A 20,576-nucleotide genomic window follows, 5' to 3' on the forward strand; every position below is an offset into this window, starting at 1 on the left:
GTGGACACCATCAGTGAGCTCTCCCACTTTTTTTCTAATTGCAGATCTATTCACTTAAATTGAATCCAATCCGATGGTGCAAAAGACGCCGGAGACGTGACGGTTCCAGATGATACAAGTGGTGATTGTTGCCATCACTTTTGCAAATATGATTTTTATTTTTTTTCTTTAAGTTGCAATTGGGTGGGCAACAAGCAGAGCCCTAATTCCCTGCCCCCTCTAATTATACAGCATAGGTGCAATTTACACCAACCGCAGCTCTATAATCCGGGTGCGTTATTGCCACAGAGTGATCGACCTGCAACAACGTATCAGTGCAGCTGAGAGCGAATTCTCCAGACTGAATCCAATTGTAACAAACCCTCAGCTGTGATTACTGGGCACAATGTATAAATGCTTCCTCAGCACCAATTGTTACAGGACTTTAGGGTATGTGTCCATGATCAGGCTGGCCGGCGGTTTAGTCAGAGCGGCAAACCCGCTCGGCGCTAAGCCCCGCCCCCTTCTGGGACGCGATGATGCCGGATGTGTTCATTGCACACATCCGGAATCATCGCACCCCTCGCATAGGGCCCTGTGTTATTCCTTGCGGCGGCGCAGCGTCGCCGCAAGGAACACGGACATGCTGCGATCTGAAAAGACGCACAGCATGTCCGGAGTCGCAGGGCCGACAGATGCGTGTAACCACGCATAGTGGAGACGGGATTTCATAAAATCCCCTCCACTATGCTGGAACATCTGGACGCTGCGTGTTTGACGCTGCGGCCCCACGCAGCGTCAAACACGCAGCGTTTCCTGAACGTGGACACGTACCCTTAGGGTATGTGCACACGTAGTTTAGAGCTCTGCGGATTTTTCCGCAGCGGATTTGAGAAATCCGCAGGTAAAAGGCACTGCATTTTACCTGCGGACTTTGTGCGGATTCCACCTGCGGTTTTACACCTATGGATTCCTATTATGAAGCAGGTGTAATCCGCTGCGGAATCCACAGTGACATGCTGCAGAATGTAACCTGCAGCGTTTCCGCGCATTGTTTTTCCGCAGCATGGGCACTGCGGGTTGCGTTTTCCATAGGTTTACACTGTACTGTAAACGCATGGAAAGCTGCTGCGGACCCGCAGCTGCAGATCTGCAGCAAAATCTGCAACGTGTGCACATAGCCTAATAGTATTTACAGGCCCCCTAGACTCCAGGGCTGAGTGTGACTGCTGCCCCCCGGTCGGTAATGCAACCACAGCAAGGGAGGATACAACTTCTAACCAACACATTTGGAAGCACAAAATCTTGCCTTTCTAAGGTGATATGTCCATGTAAATTTCCCCAAGTGCTCCATTATTTTCTGCCAGGACAATTCCACACTGCAGAGTATTGCACCGGCCCAGGGTTCAGCTTGTTTAGTCTGTCCGCTACTTTCTGCAGAATCATAGGATCAAGCAAGTAACACATGACTGCATTATCAGACAATAAATGGTTATCTTGCAGTCTGTAGCCATGGAGCCACATAGCCCTGCATAGTAGCAGCATACACAAAACGACAGAATTCCAGTGAATGCTCTTAGGCTAGGTTCACATTTGCGGTTGAGTCCGCAGCGTATCGTCCGCAACCGCATGCAAATGCTTGATAACGCAGCGGTTCTTATCCGCATCAGCTTACGCATGACAGCAAAAATCCCCGCAGCGTTTGCATGCATTTTTGCCTGCGTTTGCACTTTTTATGTGCATGCATTTGATATTTCTAGGCGGGCGTGTGTAAATCAGTTCCTGGACATGCGCAGTCCTAAGTAAGCAAGCGCATCAAACACATGCGTACGCAGACCTGTACTTGCATCTACAATTTTAAAGATAGGAAATCAAGACGCATGCGGATGTATGGATCAGAAACGCTGCGGACACAACGGCAAATGTGCAACTGGCCTATCAGAGGAGGCCGTGCCATGGCTCCTAATGGCCAATGCGGGGTGTGCTGATGATGCTTATGGGGGTCATCACTGGCCCTGCGCTGTCTGCTGCTCTGCCTACGGTTTGGTCGCTGCAGACACTGCGAGTCAGGCGACTCTGCCTTTCTCCCCTGGAGCAGGGGGAACAGGACAGCCGGCTCCACAAGTATTCACTGCTGGTCAGAACGCATGAGTAACCCCGATGATGCTGACCCTGCAGAACAATTCTCTAAAAGCTGCTACTATCAGAGTCAATGATGCAAAATGCTGACTGCAGCCCCTCCGGGGGGAGCTCAGGGCATATACACAACTGTCCCCCCGAACCGATGATTGCAGGGGGCTTGGTCCTTAGTGACCGCTAGTCTTTTACCAGGCAGAGGCCAATCTGTGGTGGTGCAAATGGAAAACTTCTCTGAGCGCTATGTTTAAAAGTAGTGGACAATTCCTTTAACCCCTTTACCCCCAAGGGTGGTTTGCACGTTAATGACCGGGCCAATTTTTACAATTCTGACCACTGTCCCTTTATGAGGTTATAACTCTGGAACGCTTCTACGGATCCCGGTGATTCTGACATTGTTTTCTCGTGACATATTGTACTTCATGATAGTGGTAAAATTTCTTTGATATATCTTGTGTTTATTTGTGAAAAAAAAACGGAAATTTGGCGCAAATTTTGAAAATTTTGCAATTTTCCAACTTTGAATTTTTATACAATTAAATCACAGAGATATGTCACACAAAATACTTAATAAGTAACATTTCCCACATGTCTACTTTACATCAGCACAATTTTGGAAACACAATTTTTTTTCTTGTTAGGGAGTTAATATAAGGGTTAAAAGTTGACCAGCAATTTCTCATTTTTACAACACCTTTTTTTTAGGGACCACATCACATTTGAAGTAATTTTGAGGGGTCTATATGATAGAAAATGCCCAAGTGTGACACCATTCTAAAAACTGCACCCCTCTAGGTGCTCAAAACCACATTCAGGGTATGTTTCCACGTTCAGGAAATGCTGCGTTTTTGACGCTGCGTCTTTCCGCAGCGTCAGAAACGCAGCGTCCAGATGTTACAGCATAGTGGAGGGGATTTCATGAAATCCCAACTCCACTATGCGTTAAAAAACGCATGCGTTTTTGCCGCAAAAACGCATGCGCGGTGCGTTTTTTCAAAACGCAGCATGTTGCTACAATGAGCAAAACACGCAGGCACACCGCAGGTGACCTGCCAGTGACCTCAGGTGCAGTTTTGGTCAGGATTTTACTTGCATAAAATCCTGACCAAATCCTGATGCAATCCTGAACGTGGACACATACCCTCAAGAAGTTTATTAACCCTTCAGGTGTTTCACAGGAATTTTTGGAATGTTTAAATAAAAATGAACTTTTAACTTTTTTTACACAAAAAATTTACTTCAGCTCCAATTTGTTTTATTTTACCAAGGGTAGCAGGAGAAAATGGACCCTAAAAGTTGTTGTACAATTTTTGTCTTGAGTACGCCGATACCCAATATGTGGGGGTACCCACTGTTTGGGCGCATGGCAGAGCTCGGAAGGAAAGGAGCGCCGTTTGACTTTTCAATGCAAAATTGACTGGAATTGAGATGGGATGCCATGTTGCGTTTGGAGAGCCCCTGATGTGCCTAAACATTGAAACCCCCCACAAGTGACACCATTTTGGAAAGTAGACCCCCTAAGGAACTTATCTAGATGTGTGGTGAGCACTTTGACCCATTAAGTGATTCACAGAAGTTTATAATGCAGAGCCGTAAAAATAAAAAAATCATATTTTTTCACAAAAATGATTTTTTCGCCCCCAATTTTTTATTTTCCCAAGGGTAAGAGAAGAAATTGGACCCCAAAAGTTGTTGTCCAATTTGTCCTGAGGACGCCGATACCTCATATGTGGGGGTAAACCACTGTTTGGGTGCATGGCAGAGCTCGGAAGGGAAGGAGCGCCATTTGACTTTTCAATGCAAAATTGACTGGAATTGAAATGGGACGCCATGTTGCGTTTGGAGAGCCACCGAGGTGCCTAAACATTGAAACCCCCCACAAGTGACACCATTTTGGAAAGTAGACCCCTTAAGGAACTCATCTAGATGTGTTGTGAGAGCTTTGAACCCCCAAGTGTTTCACTACAGTTTATAACGCAGAGCCGTGAAAATATTTTTTTTTCCCACAAAAATTATTTTTTAGCCCCCAGTTTTGTATTTTCCCAAGGGTAACAGGAGAAATTGGACCCCAAAAGTTGTTGTCCAATGTGTCCCGAGTACGCTGATACCCCCTATTGTTGAGGTAAACCCCTGTTTGGGCGCACGGGAGAGCTTGGAAGGGAAGGAGCACTGTTTTACTTTTTCAACACAGAATTGGCTGGAATTGAGATCGGACGCCATGTCGCGTTTGGAGAGCCCCTGATGTGCCTAAACAGTGGAAACCCCCCGATTATAACTGAAACTGTAATCCAAACACACCCCTAACCCTAATCCCAACAGTAACCCTAACCACTCCTCTAACCCAGACACACCCAACCCTATTCCCAACCGTAAATGTAATCCAAACCCTAACTTTAGCCCCAACCCTAATGGGAAAATGAAAATAAATACATTTTTTTAATTTTTCCCTAACTAAGGGGGTGATGAAGGGGGGTTTGATTTACTTTTACAGCGGGTTTTCTAGCGGATTTTTGATTGGCAGCCGTCACACACTAAAAGACGTTTATTGCATAAAATGTTGTTTGCGTTACCACATTTTGAGAGATATAATTTTTCCATATTTTGGTCCAGAGTCATGTGAGGTCTTGTTTTTTGCGGGACGAGTTGACGTTTTTATTGGTAACATTTTTGGGCACGTGACATTTTTTGATCGCTTTTTATTCCGATTTTTGTGAGGCAGAATGACAAAAAAATTTTTTATACCGTTTATACCGTTCCGCGCTTGGTAAAATGGATAAAGCAGTTTTATTCTTCGGGTCAGTACGATTACAGCGATACCTCATTTCTATCATTTTTTTATGTTTTGGCGCTTTTATACGATAAAACTATTTTATAGAAAAAATAATTATTTTTGCATTGCTTTATTCCGAGGACTATAACTTTTTTATTTTTTCGCTGATGATGCTGTATGGCGGCTCGTTTTTTTGCGGGACAAGATGACGTCGTCAGCGGTACAATGGTTATTTATTTCCGTCTTTTTGATCACATGCTATTACACTTTTTGTTCGGCGGTATGATAATAAAGTGTTGTTTTTTGCCTTTTTTTTTTCCAGTGCTCACTGAAGGGGTTAACTAGTGGGAGTTTTATAGGTCGGGTCGTTACGGACGCGGCGATACTAAATATGTGTACTTTTATTGTTTGTTTTTTTTATGTAGATAAAGGAATGTATTTATTGTAACAATATATTTTTTTTTTTTACTATTCATTTAGGATTTTTTTTTTCTTACTTTGCACCGGGGGGGGGGGGGGCGCATCACAGTAAAGTGACAGATCGCTGTGCACGGTGTCAGATCGGTGATCTGACGTGCACTGCTGTGAAGCCACCTCCCTGCAGGACCCGGATGCAGCCCCGTGTACATATTGGATCCGGGGCTTACAGGGAGGAGACGCTCGGTACAAGGTGAGCGCTTCGCCTTGTACCGATCGTCTCAGGGAAGCCCACAGGGAGCCCCTTCCCTGCGCGATGCTTCCCTATACCGCCGGAACACTGCGATCATGTTTGATCGCAGTGTGCCGGGGGGCGGTCTGTGACCACTCCTGGCACATATTGCTGGATGCCAGCTGCAATAGTCAGCTGACACCCGTCTGCGATCGGCCCGTGAGCGCGGCGGATCACGCTGGACGCACTATTCCGTCCTTGGGAAGTAGGGCCCACCCAACATGGACGGAATAGTACGTCCAATGGCAGAAAGGGGTTAAAGAGACCCTGTCAGCAGGATGGATCACTAAGGGCTCGCTCAGACTGGCATATAGCTCGGCTGATGTGTCACCCGCTCCGATGTTATACTATGGGGCGGAGGCGACTAGCAGGGGTGTAACTACACCAGGTGCAGGGGTTGCAATCGCACCCGAGCCCTGGAGCCCTAAAAGTCCCTTTGGCCTATAGAAAAAGACTAATGCTATTAAAGATTTAAAATATTTGGGGGCCCCGTTGGAGCTTTCGCATCAGGGCCCATGAGTTTCAAGTTACGTCACTGGCGACCAGTGTTTATCTTTTCATGTCGAGTCGGCAGAAGAAAAAAAAAAATCTATGGGAAAGTGTAAAAACAGGAGATGGGTGGAGGGGATGGAGCAGAAGATCAACCCTGTTGGGGACACGTCCTCGTCGCTCTCATGTCGGACACACCGGTAGCTATTTATTCAATTAACTAATTCCTTTCAGTTCTACTTATAGTACTTGCTGGTACTTATAGTTAGCGCCTCCCCTGATGAAGCTGCGTTCACAGCGATACGCGTGGGGCTCTCCCCACACCAGATTCACGGTACCATTCTTATCCCTGTGACAAGCACAGCCTGGGTCCGTACAGGTTCTCCCCAACCCATTGATGCCACAGTGCTGGGTATTGGGGCATCTGCCTCCTGATCCTTCCTGTGGGCATTTCTTCCCCACAGCTTCCATTATAGTTTCTCACTGGCTCCTATTCACAGCAGTGTGGACTATCTAGATCTCCACTTTTTTTTTTCTTGATATTTAGTTTGGGTGCACCAGGTTACTATGGGGCTTGTCTAACTTGGATCACCTAACCATCGGTGGGGACGCCCACATTCGGTTTCATATGGTCTCTTAGGTCATTGACATTACTTGTTTTTCATATGAACCTTGTGCAATTTTTAATCTACAGGTTATTGTATATACCGTAGATACATCTTCTTAATAGCCTGTTTGTCTGTTACACCGTTCAGGGTTCTGGTACCATGCATGAATATATTGTTTATAGCCATAGGCTACGCTGCCTTTTGCTACACTGTTATTACGGTTTTAAATGCTTGTAATGTTTGTATTTTTATCCCAAACTTTAGATGTGCGCAATTTATATGCATAGACTCTTTTTTTCCATTAATTGTCCTCTATGCATTCACAGTCCCCATTTGGCTCAAGTTTTAGTATATACATTTAGTGGTTGTGTCCTCTTCCTGTTTTTAGGCTCTGTATATGTGACATCACCCTTCATCTCCTGCAGTAGCAGAATACACCTGGGTTATCCAGTGCTGGGGACTTGATCAAATGAATGGATTTGGGGATATTTCTTGCATTTGTGTATTGATAGACTGTTGTGCAGTGGTGTGACCCTGCTCAATCCATTTCGACAGGTGCAGTGGTGTAATGCATGGCCCCACTCCATCCACTTTAGGGGCAGTGGTGTGATGCAATGGGCATTGGATACATATTCCTGGGGCATATCACAAACAATAAGCATAGATACATGGCTCTAGGAGAATAGAACACATGAAGGGCATTGGATACAAGCTTGTGAGGTGTATTGCACATGATGGAATTAAACTCCTGATCAGTTATAGTACTGTAAGCCTTCAGAGACTTACAGCACCATAGCAGGACAGAGTCAGGGGATCAGATCACAGGAGCGTGACCATTATTCTGCTGTACTCTGAACACTGCAGTGAGCTGGTGCTCAGCAGCCAGGTATTGTACTACTGATCCCAGGCTGCTGAACATCACTCTCCATGGCTGAGACCTCCCATCACCGCTTACCTGGGGGTGGTAAACAAGGGGAAAGTAGCTCACAATATAATGGTGCCAATCTTCACTCACCCACCATGTCCAAAAAGCCATGGCGAATGGTGCCTCACTCAGATCACCTCACCCCTTCCTGATATTCCACTATACAGCAGCTATCTGCCAATTACAGCCAGCATTATAACCATATACTGTGTTATTCAGTTCTGTAGACACAGTTAGGCCAATGCCTGATACACTGGTGCAGGGAGGTCTATCGGCTCAGTCTGCCATCTACATAAAGGTAGTCCTGGATTAACCAGCAGGGCAGCTTCCTGTTGTGTAGTTGATGGTAACAGATCCAAGCTGCAGTACCACTCTGCCACTAGTGAGGGACAGCACTGTTACTCCAGTCCCTGAGCTTTTCTATAGGTCATGTGTATCTAATGTGAAGGGACTGAATTTACATGGCAACTTTTTATTCCCTGCAGCCCGTAGTTGCAAGTAGTCCCTCACATGGGGGTATTTCTCCCACTAACACTTTAGCAGTGAGGTTTGTGCACCCAGGACTCTGCTCCAGTTCTCATGAATCAGTACAACTTCATTCCTGGACAGATCACACTCAGCTGCAGCTCATGGAGGAGCATGTGTTTTCTGCCTTATGTAGAGGCGGTGTCTGCGTCTGATCTACCTTGTCTTTATGTTATGCATTAAAAGGCAATTTAGATTTTAAAGTATTGCATTTGCTTGATTAAATGAAAACAAAAGGTTATTTAGTTTTCTGTAAGCCAATTAATACACCCATAAACCCACTAAAATGTGATCCAACACCACACACACCAGGTGTCTGCACCACCTCCTATTCCAATGACCAGGACAGGTGCAGGTTACATGCAGGTGTAACGCTCCCCTCCCATTGCTGCCTCCAGGAGGGGTGAGGAGATCCAATCAAGCACAGCACAAGTTTATTGTACTGTAGCACCACCTAGTGTCAGCAAACAAAGCACAAAACTCTTAGGTATCGGTCTCTGGTGGTCCCATACATATTGACACCCAGTAACCCAGCTTTAATCCGAGAAAAAAAAAGAAAACGAAGCAGATTATGCAGATGAAGATTTTTTTTTATTATGGTTGACATCTTCAGATTAATTCTGGAAGGGAGAAAAAACAAAAAAAAAAGTAAACACCAGTCAGCAGCTCGCACATTACTAGTTATTGCAGTGCATTGTGATGTGTGGCACTTACCGCTGGGCACTCCAATGCACCGCTGTTAATATCGTCAATGATATCGTGTGGGTGTCTGCCGTCCACATTGCAGCCCACAGACTGTGCCGTTCCCAGGATTTCCTTGATGGTTCCTGCAGAAGAAAACCAAAACATAAAACCAATCCAGATTAGGAGTCCCAGGCCCCATTTATCACAAGACTAACCCGACAGCTCTCTGGCCAGGGATCGGGGCCTCATCTGACGGGCGATGCTGATCACTTCATCCATGGAGATGTTGCCGTTGTGTTTTACTGTTCAAATATAGAAACCCACAGATTAGAACAAGCCGGTGTTATCTGGGCATCTGTCCCCATCCTTACGGCACAGAGTCACTCACGGGCAGAGTGCACCTGTTTCCTAAAGGTGGCATCTTCTCTTAGCGCACCACTGGACTATACACAGCCACTGCAGACTGCTACAGTGGCGGGTGGCTGAGGGGCCGGCAGATCGGCCCTGTACAGACACCACAATAATGGCCAACACTTACTGTTCTTCTGCTTCTTCCTGTCACGGGGCGGCTCCTTGAGGGCCTTGATGATCAGAGCCGAGGCGGATGGCACAACCTCAATCTGCAATACACAATTAATTGTCATTTGCCGTGTTCTCAAGGTATAACCCCATGAGAAAAAATGCTCTAGAAGATCACACCACTTAATGGGAATCTGTCAGCAGGTTTCTGCTACCTCAGAGTTGCCTGATGTAAAGATAAGCTGAATCCAACGATGTATCACTTACATTACTGGGTGCAGCAGTTCTGACACAATGAGAGGTATAAGGGTATATGTCCACGTTCAGGATTGCATCAGGATTTTATGCAGGTAAAATCCTGACCAAATCTGCACCTGAGGTCACTGGCAGGTCACCTGCGGTGTTCTTGCGTGTTTTGCTCATTGTAAGGACATGCTGCGTTCTTAAAAGACGCGCCGCTGTCCATTTCCGCGGCTCTGCCGCATACGTCTTTTAATGCATAGTGGAGATGGGATTTCATGAAATCCCCTCCACTATGCTGTAACATCTGGACGCTGCGTCAAACACGCAGCATTTCCTGCACGTGGAAACAAACCCTTAGAGTTTGCAATGCAGCTGAGCTGAGAAAGCTTCCCCCACCCACACCAGGCTTAATAGACAGTGTCTATAGACCAGGAGCTGCTCACAGGAGGGGGTGGAGTCAGACTAGCAAGCTGAGCCAGCTAGTCACAGCAATGATAATCATCAGGTGATAAAACCTTCAGGGTAACAGCACACAGCCCAACATATGACCTCATTGAATTCTGTGTATTAACCCCTTATTGATGTGGTCCTCAGGTTACATAGAAAAAACCTGCTGACAGATTACATTTAAAGGGGATGTCCACTACTGCACAATCAATTCAGAATGTAAATAAAAACAACATGGATGTTCCTCCCACAACAGAACCCATTTCCACAGGGTGAGATTATGATTTCATGTTAGCCTGCAATTTTATTTTTATCAGGGTCCTGAATTAAGCACTGGTTGCTTACTAGTGAACAAGCTCTTAAGTAAAAAAATAACATGGCCGACTTATAACTCAAAGAAGCACACCTCACCTGTTCACTGGGAGTACTGCAGCTCTGCTCCAAGGACACTAGTCGGGCTGAGCTCCGATACCTCCAGCAGACTTGGGCGGTGCCATTTTATCACACCATTGATTCTATGGTGGAGTTCTATACATAATGCTACAGGTAGCCTGTACCCGACCTCTCGGCAGTCACTTGCATGGAGAATTTGCACTACAGTACTGTGACTTGCCCTCGGCACAGCAGAGAAGTGCGTCTGCAGGGGAGCGTGACGGGGACACTGGATGATTAGGACAGTGATTGTAAAGGTACCGTCACACTAAGCGACGCTGCAGCGATAGCGACAACGATGCCGATCGCTGCAGCGTCGCTGTTTGATCGCTGGAGAGCTGTCACACAGACCGCTCTCCAGCGACCAACGATGCCGAGGTCCCTGGGTAACCAGGGTAAACATCGGGTTGCTAAGCGCAGGGCCGCGCTTAGTAACCCGATGTTTACCCTGGTTACCAGAGTAAAATGTAAAAAAAACAAACAGTACATACTTACATGCGTCCCCCGGCGTCCGCTTCCTGCAATGACTGAGCGCCGGCAGTAGCAGGGCACAGCGGTGACGTCACCGCTGTGCTGTGGTTTCACTTTCACTTTGCGGCGCTCAGTCAGTGTGGGAAGCGGACGCCGGGGGACGCATGTGAGTATGTACTGTTTGTTTTTTTTACATTTTACGCTGGTAACCAGGGTAAACATCGGGTTACTAAGCGCGGCCCTGCGCTTAGTAACCCGATGTTTACCCTGGTTACCAGTGTAAAATATCGCTGGTATCGTTGCTTTTGCTGTCAAACACAACGATACACGGCGATCGGACGACCAAATAAAGTTCTGAACTTTATTCAGCGACCAGCGACATCACAGCAGGATCCTGATCGCTGCTGCGTGTCAAACTAAACGATATCGCTAGTCAGGACGCTGCAACGTCACGGATCGCTAGCGATATCGTTTAGTGTGACGGTACCTTAAGAGGAGGTGCTGTACCAAGACCAGAGATGCCCATCAAACAAGACTGAGTAAATAAGAGCTTTTATATGTGGAAAGTCTGGGTGACCGGTTTCCTTTAACCCCTTAGTGACCCCAATACGAATTAAAACTGACCTGCAATAAGACTAGCATCCCCCAACTGGTGACAATCCTGTAGCTTTCAGCTCTATACTATAGCAGATTTTTATAGATATATTATTAATCTATTTATCTCTCCTAAAGTAATTTCAAAACTGAATAAGTCCCTAAAAAGTGTTGTGTAAATTTCCTTTAACCCCTTCCCGACATGTGACGGAATAGTACGTCACATGTCGGGACCCCCGCTTTGATGTGCGCTCCGGCGGTGAGCGCACATCAAAGTCGCGACATGTCAGCTGTTTTTTACAGCTGACATGTGCGCGCAATAGCGGCGGGTGAAATCGCGATCACCCGCCGCTATTAACTAGTTAAATGCCGCTGTCAAACGCAGACAGCGGCATTTAACTACCGCATCCGGCCGTGCGGCCGGATATGAGCGCATTGCCGACCCCCGTCACATGATCGGAGGTCGGCGATGCTTCTCCATTGTAACCATAGAGGTCCTTGAGACCTCTATGGTTACTGATTGCCGCTGGCTGTGAGCGCCCCCCCCCCCTGTGGTCGGCGCTCACAGCACACCTGCATTTTAGCTACATAACAGCGATCTGATGATCGCTGTTATGTAGCAGAGCCGATCGGGCTGTGCCTGCTTCTAGCCTCCCATGGAGGCTATAGAAGCATGGCAAAAGTAAAAAAAAAAAGTTTTTAAAAATGTGAAAAAAATAAAATATAAAAGTTTAAATCACCCCCCTTTCGCCCCAATCAAAATAAATCAATAAAAAAAAACCCCCAACCTACACATATTTGGTATCGCTGCGTTCAGAATCGCCCGATCAATAAAAAAAAAGCATTAACCTGATCGATAAATGGCGTAATGAGAAAAAAATTCGAAACGCCAGATTTACGTTTTTTTGGTCGCCACGACATTGCATTAAAATGCAATAACGGGCGATCAAAAGAACGTATCTACACCAAAATGCTATCATTAAAAACGCCAGCTCGGCACGCAAAAAATAAGCCCTCACCTGACCCCAGATCACGAAAAATGGAGACGCTACGAGTATCGGAAAATGGCGCAATTTTGTTTTGTTTTTTGCAAAGTTTGGAATTTTTTTTCACCACTTAGGTGAAAAATAACCTAGTCGTGTTAGGTGTCTATGAACTCGTAGTGACCTGGAGAATCATAATGGCAGGTCAGTTTTAGCATTTAGTGAACCTAGCAAAATAGGCAAGCAAAAAACAAGTGTGGGATTGCACTTTTTTTGCAATTTCACTGCACTTGGAATTTTTTTCCCGTTTTCTAGTACACGACATGCTAAAACCAATGATGTCGTTCAAAAGTACAACTCGTCCCGCAAAAAATAAGCCCTCACATGGCCAAATTGACGGAAAAATAAAAGTTATGGCTCTGGGAAGGAGGGGAGCGAAAAACGAAAAAGCTCCGGGGGTGAAGGGGTTAAAATAAATAATAAAAAAAAAATGAAGTCTTAATGCTACATTTTTAAACCTACATGTTACAAACGGTGCTGATGTAAAGCAGACAAGAGGGAAGTGTTATTTGTGTGTATGACCATCTGGATTAAAGGGATAATCATTCAATGTTTGAAAACTGCAAATTTTGGAAATGGTCAAACTTGATGTACAAGACGCATCAATCTAAATTTACCATTTTCATAAAATGCGTCACAAACAAATCAATCTCAAAGCCACTAGGATTTGTTAAAGTGTTCCCGAGTTATTATCACATAGTGACACTGGTCAGATTTCAAAAATTTGGCTCCGTCACTAAGGGGTTAAGGAGACAAGCAGCAACCAAGCCTGGGCCCCACAGCATGTATGGCAGTAACAGACACCCCTTATTCATCACTTCACCGCTTGGATGCAATTGTGAAGGCTGCAGCCAATCAATGGTGACTGGCTGCAGGGGTCGTGACTACGTTACAAGACTGGCACCGGTCCAGTAGGCATGGCTACTTGGCAATATGCAGAACCTTGCAATGGGGAATAAGCACCCCAGAATTAAGTTTATCCAGCACCTCGGCACTGATGACAATCACCATAGCATCCTGCCCCGTACATGATGACACGCTTCCCCTGTAATCGGGGAACCTCCACTGATGAGGTAACAAGGGACTAAGGAAACCCCCTGTAAGAATGCTGGCTGCAGGAGCAATAAGCCGTCATTGTAGTATAGAGGCGGGGGAAGGGCACGTTACCTGAGCCTGCCTGTTCTGGATGGTCAGTTTGATGGTGATCCTCAGCCCCTTCCAGTCACCGGTTGCCTTGGCAATGTCATCACCAACTTTCTTGGGGGACTAAAAAAAACACCACACATTAGATTCCACGTAGGGTGCAGGGCGCCGAATCTTACACGGGGAGCGGACGACTTACCAACCCCAGGGGGCCGATTTTAGGGGCCAGAGCAGAGGTGGCTCCGACCTCCCCGCCGGTGCATCGCAGGAACACTGAGGACGAGAGGCCAGAAGGTGGTTAGGACAGAGGAGCCAGCAGGGTACGCAGCCCCCCTGCGGAGCGGCCATGTTCTCCAGCTTGCGGCACAGGGCAGATCACACACAGAGCCGCCCGGTTTCCTAAGAGGAGGTCGCTATAAGGCTACGTTCACATTTGCGGTGTGCGCCGCAGCGTCGCCGCCGCAACGCACAGCGCAAATGTGAACACATGCACAACGCTGCTTTTTGCGCCGCATGCGTCCTTTTTTCGATTTTGGACGCAGCAAAAATGCAACTTGCTGCGTCCTCTGCGCCCCGACGCGGGCGCCGCAGGGACGCATGCGGCGCAAAAAGCAAGTGCACCGCATGTCCATGCGTCCCCATGTTAAATATAGGGGCGCATGATGCATGCGGCGCCGCTGCGGCGCCCGACGCTGCGGCGCTAGCCGCAAATGTGAACGTAGCCTAAGCCACCACTGGACTGTGCGCAGACACGGCAGGCCGGCACAGTGGCGGGCGGCTACAATCCCCCCAGCCTAACAATGGGACAGATCCGAATTAACCCCTTCCCCATCCCAAAACGCCGCGATCACCGCTGCTGCCAATCACTGAGGACAGGCTCCCAGACACCGCAGGGTCAGGTCTACAGAGAGCCTAGAGTACACCCCCCAGTGATGGCCGCCTCCCCGGGGCCTACCGCAGCCCTGCACCCGCCCGGGACAAGCCTCCGTTCACATTACCCCGGCAGACACGTTGCTCCGTGAGAGCCGCACTCCCGGCTCCTGCGCTGCGGCCTGCCCGGTGTGGGGGGCTCCGCTCGGCGGCTCACATTCCCCTCTCCCGCCTCACGTACCGATTTTAATCTCAGTGGGATCAAATTTAGGAGGCATGGTAGTGCCGGACTAAGGGGCTCCGCTTCACTCTGGCCGGTTTCGGTGTCGGATGAACCCGGATTCGGGACGACCGATGAGAGTTACACCTCTACCAGCTGGGAAGCGTAAGGAGAAAGAGGGCGGGGGCAGCGCGACACGGCGTATTAAGCGAATAAATCTCGCGAGAATTATCTCTCGAGGATGTACTGCTGGCAGCCATTTTTGTGTCTGGATGCCCGTAATTCTGTGACGGAAGTCGTGAAGCAAAATGCGTTTCTGAGGAGACCATCGATATAATCGCTCTTAGTTTATGCACTAACGTAATCCTCAAGCTGTTTTTATAGCGGATAGATGAGAGCCGGCATTACTAGTCATGCGCGGACTGACCACTAGATGGAGCTCTGGTGGTGATGTGCGAAGTCGATCACGTGATGACTGGGAACCCGGAAGCGTCAGATGGCTGCAAAGGAACTGTTGAAGCTGGGAGGACGGTGAGGGGCCCCGGGGAGTGTGTGGCCCTCTCCAGCGGTGAGTACCGGCCCCGGCCTCACTGGATGGTTCGCCTGATGGGCTGTGTCCCGTATTAGTAACACTAGGTGTGATGACACTGCTGTGTCACCAGGGGCTGCTCGGATTCGGGTGCTCTCTGTTTGTGTGTAGACAGGTTGTGTTGTTCCCATTGCTGGATTATCAGACGTGTATAGAAAACCTGTACGTGGGCTGGAAATAACCTGTTTTGGTAAAATGTACTGTAGTGTGTGGCGCCGGAGGGAAAGTCTGGATTGTCAGATGAGAGGAGCGTTCTGGAGCTTGTAGTGTCAGATTATCGGACTTTTACTGTCTGTGCTGCCGCAATCACAAATCCTCTTGTAAAATAATATAACAGATGATTTCTCCAAACGTCACCTCAGAATGTCATTTTCCTGACTCCTGCGCTATCAGGAGCCTTCGCCTCTTTGTGCCAAGCGTCCCCAGTTCTTGGTAGCGCCCCTCTGGCTGTTACAACCTGCTGCAGACCTGATTGATAGCTACACAGCGGCTCCCGACAGCGATCCTGGCCAATCTTAGCTCCAATGCCAATGGACTCCAGGTTACTAATGATTTATTTGTCCAGGAAGAGGATCATAGATAGAAAACAAATCTCTGGCCCACAGGGAAGGTGCACTACAATACTCAGCGCGCAGGCGGCTGCAGCAAACCCAGGAATACTGGTGATCTGGAGACGGCTGCCGGTGAGGGCCGGGCTGGGGGTCCTCAGGAACGAAACCAGAAGCTGCTGTCTGAGAATGCGTCAGGTCGTAACAGCCCGAGGCTCTAATGACTCTGCTCATGATGGCGTGAATAATCTGAGACTGCAGGAATAAAACCGGCATCTTGTGCTGAATATGGAGAAACCTCCTTACATTATCTGTGTTATTTACATTGCTCTTGTGTATTGCAAACAGCAGAAAGTTTCTTCATTTTGCTTGTTTGTTTGTACATAGACAATGAGCCCACTCCTTCCCTTCCCCACTGTATGTGTCAGTAGATATTACATGCAAATAATGAAGGGATATGGTAAAGAAGTCACCGGATTGTCTGATGGTCCAATTACGATAATATTGGATTATATCACATGTGAGGCGAGGAATATTCTCCTCCTCTGTCGCTGCTGGATTATCACTGACTATAACCCCGAGACTGCGGATGTTTCTGTATACAGCAGAGGAATGCGAATTATCTTCTCACAGGTATCTAGGTGGCACAAGGTGATTACACCTTGGTATTAAAGGCTTAGATACACAGCTCAGCAGACAGGATCACACAGGGAAGGCTTAGATACACAGCTCAGCAGACCGTGCACAGGATATGATTAGATACATGGCTCAGCAGACAGTATCACACAGGATAGGATTAGATACATGGCTCAGCAGACAGTATCACACAGGATAAGATTAGATACATGGCTCAGCAGACAGTATCACACAGGATAGGATTAGATACACAGCTCAGCAGACAGTATCACACAGGATAGGATTAGATACACAGCTCAGCACACAGTATCACACAGGATAGGATTAGATACATGGCTCAGCAGACAGTATCACACAGGATAGGATTAGATATATGGCTCAGCAGACAGTACCACTGGTCGGTGTTTGAGAATAGTGATGCTGGACATACGGGAACATTACACTACAGCTGATAGACAGGTTGAGCAGAGCTGAGCCAGTTGAGTCTCTACACTTTTTTTTTTTTTGGATGTCGGTATGCCTGTAGGTGAATCACTGATGTTGTATGTGTGAGGACTGTAATCAATACTCTTTACTCACTGATTATATATGTGTCCTTTGCCGCTCCTCTTTATATGGAATCTGTCATAATCAGGACATTACTGGATTTTACAATGAGTCATTTATTGGGGCATTGCTCTGATGGCACTGACTGTCAGACAGGGGTAATCTAGAACAGCCTGACACTGCCAGTAGTGGTGGACATTGTTATGTAGCTTCTCCCCTTCCTGTTTTAGAGTATCTGTGTGTTTAATTCTCAGTGTCAGCATTCGGTCGCGCTCAGCTTCTCTCTGGTGTGAGCGTGCGGCTGCCGTCTGGTGTGAGCGTGCGGCTGCCGTCTGGTGTGAGCGTGCGGCTGCCGTCTGGTGTGAGCGTGCGGCTGCCGTCTGGTGTGAGCGTGCGGCTGCCGTCTGGTGTGAGCGTGCGGCTGCCGTCTGGTGGGAGCGTGCGGCTGCCGTCTGGTGCGAGCGTGCGGCCGCGCTCTGGTGCGAGCGTGCGGCCGCCCTCTGGTGCGAGCGTGCGGCCGACCTCTGGTGCGAGCGTGCGGCAGCCCTCTGGTGCGAGCGTGCGGCAGCCCTCTGCAGTCAGTGTTCTCTTCTCTCCTCTAAGTGTCAGTGTGCGGCTGCTCTCTGTTGTCAGTGTGCGGCTGCTCTCTGTTGTCAGTGTGCGGCTGCTCTCTGTTGTCAGTGTGCGGCTGCTCTCTGTTGTCAGTGTGCGGCTGCTCTCTGCTGTCAGTGTGCGGCTGCTCTCTGCTGTCAGTGTTCTCTTCTCTCCTCTAAGTGTCAGTGTGCAGCTGCTCTCTGCTGTCAGTGTGCGGCTGCTCTCTGCTGTCAGTGTTCTCTTCTCTCCTCTAAGTGTCAGTGTGCGGCTGCTCTCTGCTGTCAGTGTGCAGCTACTCTCTGCTGTCAGTATGCGGATGCTCTCTCCTGTCAGTGTTCTCTTCTCTCCTCTTAAGTGTCAGTGTGCGGCTGCTCTCTGCTGTCAGTGTGCGGCTGCTCTCTGCTGTCAGTGTTCTCTTCTCTCCTCTAAGTGTCAGTGTATAGCTGCTCTCTGCTGTCAGTGTTCTTTTCTCTCCTCTAAGTGTCAGTGTGCAGCTGCTCTCTGTTGTCAGTGTGCGGCTGCTCTCTCCTGTCAGTGTTCTCTTCTCTCCTCTAAGTGTCAGTGTGCAGCTGCTCTCCGCTGTCAGTATGCGGATGCTCTCTCCTGTCAGTGTTCTCTTCTCTCCTCTAAGTGTCAGTGTGCGGCTGCTCTCTGTTGTCAGTGTGCGGCTGCTCTCTGCTGTCAGTGTGCGGCTGCTCTCTGCTGTCAGTGTGCGGCTGCTCTCTGCTGTCAGTGTGCGGCTGCTCTCTGCTGTCAGTGTGCGGCTGCTCTCTGCTGTCAGTGTGCGGCTGCTCTCTGCTGTCAGTGTGCGGCTGCTCTCTGCTGTCAGTGTGCGGCTGCTCTCTGCTGTCAGTGTGCGGCTGCTCTCTGCTGTCAGTGTGCGGCTGCTCTCTGCTGTCAGTGTGCGGCTGCTCTCTGCTGTCAGTGTGCGGCTGCTCTCTGCTGTCAGTGTGCGGCTGCTCTCTGCTGTCAGTGTGCGGCTGCTCTCTGCTGTCAGTGTGCGGCTGCTCTCTGCTGTCAGTGTGCGGCTGCTCTCTCCTGTCAGTGTTCTCTTCTCTCCTCTAAGTGTCAGTGTGCGGTTGCTCTCTGCTTGCAGCCGCTGTCAGGGAGTGGTCCCGTAGAGCAATAGACTAGTTAGGCTGTATAGTCTCCGGAGGCTCGAGCTCTGCATGTCTTCTGTTACAGCTCGCTATCTGACCGAGGAGCGTGCCACCAGACATGATGCCGCTTTTCTTCAGGAAGAAGCAGAGCGGAGAGGCGAGAAAACGCCTAGAATATCAGATGTGCCTGGTGAGTGCGGGGAGGACGGTGCTGCTTGCTTTCTTCTTCCAGCATGGAACATTGGTGCCAGGAGATGACATCAGACAGAACTGATCTCCTCGTAGGATGTTCTGCAGCAGTGTGCTGGGCTGAGGAGCTGGAGCTCATCCGGTTCTAGATAGGGCTCCGGTCTCATTCCCAACATCGTCATCTAGAACAGAGTGGCCCTGGCAATCACTCTCGTTATCTGCTCTTATGGCGGAGATTCAGCAGAGCTAATGCCATCTGAGATCTATTAGATGAAGTACAGATGTAGCAGAGCTGAGTGTGTCTGCTGTGGTATTTGTAGATTTACTTAGGACTGGAGGTAAAGCACAAAAAAAAAAAAAAACTTGGCTCTGCTGCATCAGTGTGTTTTTATTTTTGAGCTCCTGGAATCAGAATAACTGTATCTGTCTATATTCAGGCGAAGGAAGCCGGCGCTGATGAAATCCTGGACATCTCCAAATGTGAACTGTCAGAGGTAACACCATGATCTGTCGGTATAATATCTATCCATCCTTCGTGTTACCTCTTATCATTAGTCATCACCCCCATCCTCTCGCTTTGTCTGGATTTCAGGTCCCTGATGCTGCTTTCTCCACCTGTCGGGTCCTGCAGAAGAAGGTCAGTAATGGAGTCTGGTGCCCCCAAAGTATGGGGAAAGGAAGGAGGATGCAGGATAACAATACAAGGCATTTCTTTACCATTTCAGGAGGATTGTATTTTAGGGGGCTTTTATCTGTCCTCATGTGCTACATGGTCCGTTTCAGAATGTAAAGAGGGGTCTGTGAGTGGATGAATCAGGGCCCACAGAATATTTTAGTTGAGTATGCTGATTTCCTATGGGGCAGTGACTGGGAATCAACACCCAAAACTATCAGAGAACATTTAGTGATGAGATTAATTTATCCTAGCAGCACTGAGTATTTCAGGACAGTGATCTTATAGAGAAGCTGCTATCTGGACTCTCATGTGCTACATGGTCCATGGCAGGGTGTAAGGGGGGATTGGCAGACTGGAAGTGGATGGAGCAGGGTCTGAGCAGCGCAGAGTATTTCAGTATATAAGTATGCTGCTCTTCTATCAGGCAGTGACTCGGACTCTGCACCCAAAGCTATCGGAGAACATTTAGTGATCAGATTTATTTATTCACACAGCACAGATTATTTCAGGACTTTTAATCCTAATGATTTTTTTTCTTTCCAGGTGTTGATTCTTCATAGTAATTTTTTATCGCAGCTGGTCCCCAAGTCCATCCAGATTTTAGATTTAGCCACTTTAAAGGTAATTATCCATTGCGGTTCCTCATCTCCAGATCTGATTGTTCCCAAACTTAATTTCTGTTGTTGGTTTTTAGGTTCTGGATCTCCATGATAATCAAATCACATCAATTCCTGCAGACATAGGACAACTCAAGTCCTTACGGGTAAAGGAAGAGAAGAATTGGGGACCAAGAAGTGATTTTTCTAGTGGGGGGTTGTAGTGGGTCCGGCACAGGTGAAGCAGACCTTGTTGCAGTGCCAATTATTTGGAAATTCTGCCCCATGTGCTGTG

General features: G+C 48.0%; 2 protein-coding genes and 1 non-coding gene across 4 annotated transcripts in view; 1 reads left to right on the top strand and 2 right to left on the bottom strand.

Moving 5' to 3' along the window:
* Positions 1–8,623: 8,623 nt before the first annotated feature.
* On the bottom strand, positions 8,624–14,992 carry RPL12 (ribosomal protein L12). Its single transcript, XM_077283931.1, has 7 exons — positions 14,829–14,992; positions 13,917–13,990; positions 13,742–13,840; positions 9,364–9,445; positions 9,041–9,127; positions 8,856–8,968; positions 8,624–8,761 (listed from the first exon to the last, which is right to left on the bottom strand). Exons 1-7 carry the CDS (start codon positions 14,863–14,865, stop codon positions 8,756–8,758), a joined length of 498 nt encoding a protein of 165 aa, XP_077140046.1. The 5' UTR covers positions 14,866–14,992; the 3' UTR covers positions 8,624–8,755.
* Positions 9,179–9,304, bottom strand: LOC143810820 (small nucleolar RNA SNORA65). The gene has a single exon (XR_013223201.1). It is a non-coding gene; the product is annotated as a small nucleolar RNA SNORA65 (small nucleolar RNA).
* A 101-nt stretch (positions 14,993–15,093) lies between the features above and the next one.
* LRSAM1 (leucine rich repeat and sterile alpha motif containing 1) overlaps positions 15,094–20,576 on the top strand; it is a 30,444-nt gene continuing 24,961 nt past the window's right edge. Inside the window, exons 1-6 of one of the 2 annotated variants that reach the window (XM_077283929.1) lie at positions 15,094–15,375; positions 18,906–19,010; positions 19,447–19,503; positions 19,602–19,646; positions 20,229–20,306; positions 20,380–20,448. In XM_077283929.1, the coding sequence (XP_077140044.1) occupies positions 18,939–19,010; positions 19,447–19,503; positions 19,602–19,646; positions 20,229–20,306; positions 20,380–20,448 (321 nt within the window). In that variant the 5' untranslated portion in view covers positions 15,094–15,375; positions 18,906–18,938. The remainder of the gene's footprint in view (positions 15,376–18,905; positions 19,011–19,446; positions 19,504–19,601; positions 19,647–20,228; positions 20,307–20,379; positions 20,449–20,576) is intronic. The other variant, XM_077283930.1, reaches the window with a different exon arrangement.

This window comes from Ranitomeya variabilis, chromosome 2 (assembly GCF_051348905.1).
Source record: "Ranitomeya variabilis isolate aRanVar5 chromosome 2, aRanVar5.hap1, whole genome shotgun sequence".
Lineage (NCBI taxonomy): Eukaryota > Metazoa > Chordata > Amphibia > Anura > Dendrobatidae > Ranitomeya > Ranitomeya variabilis.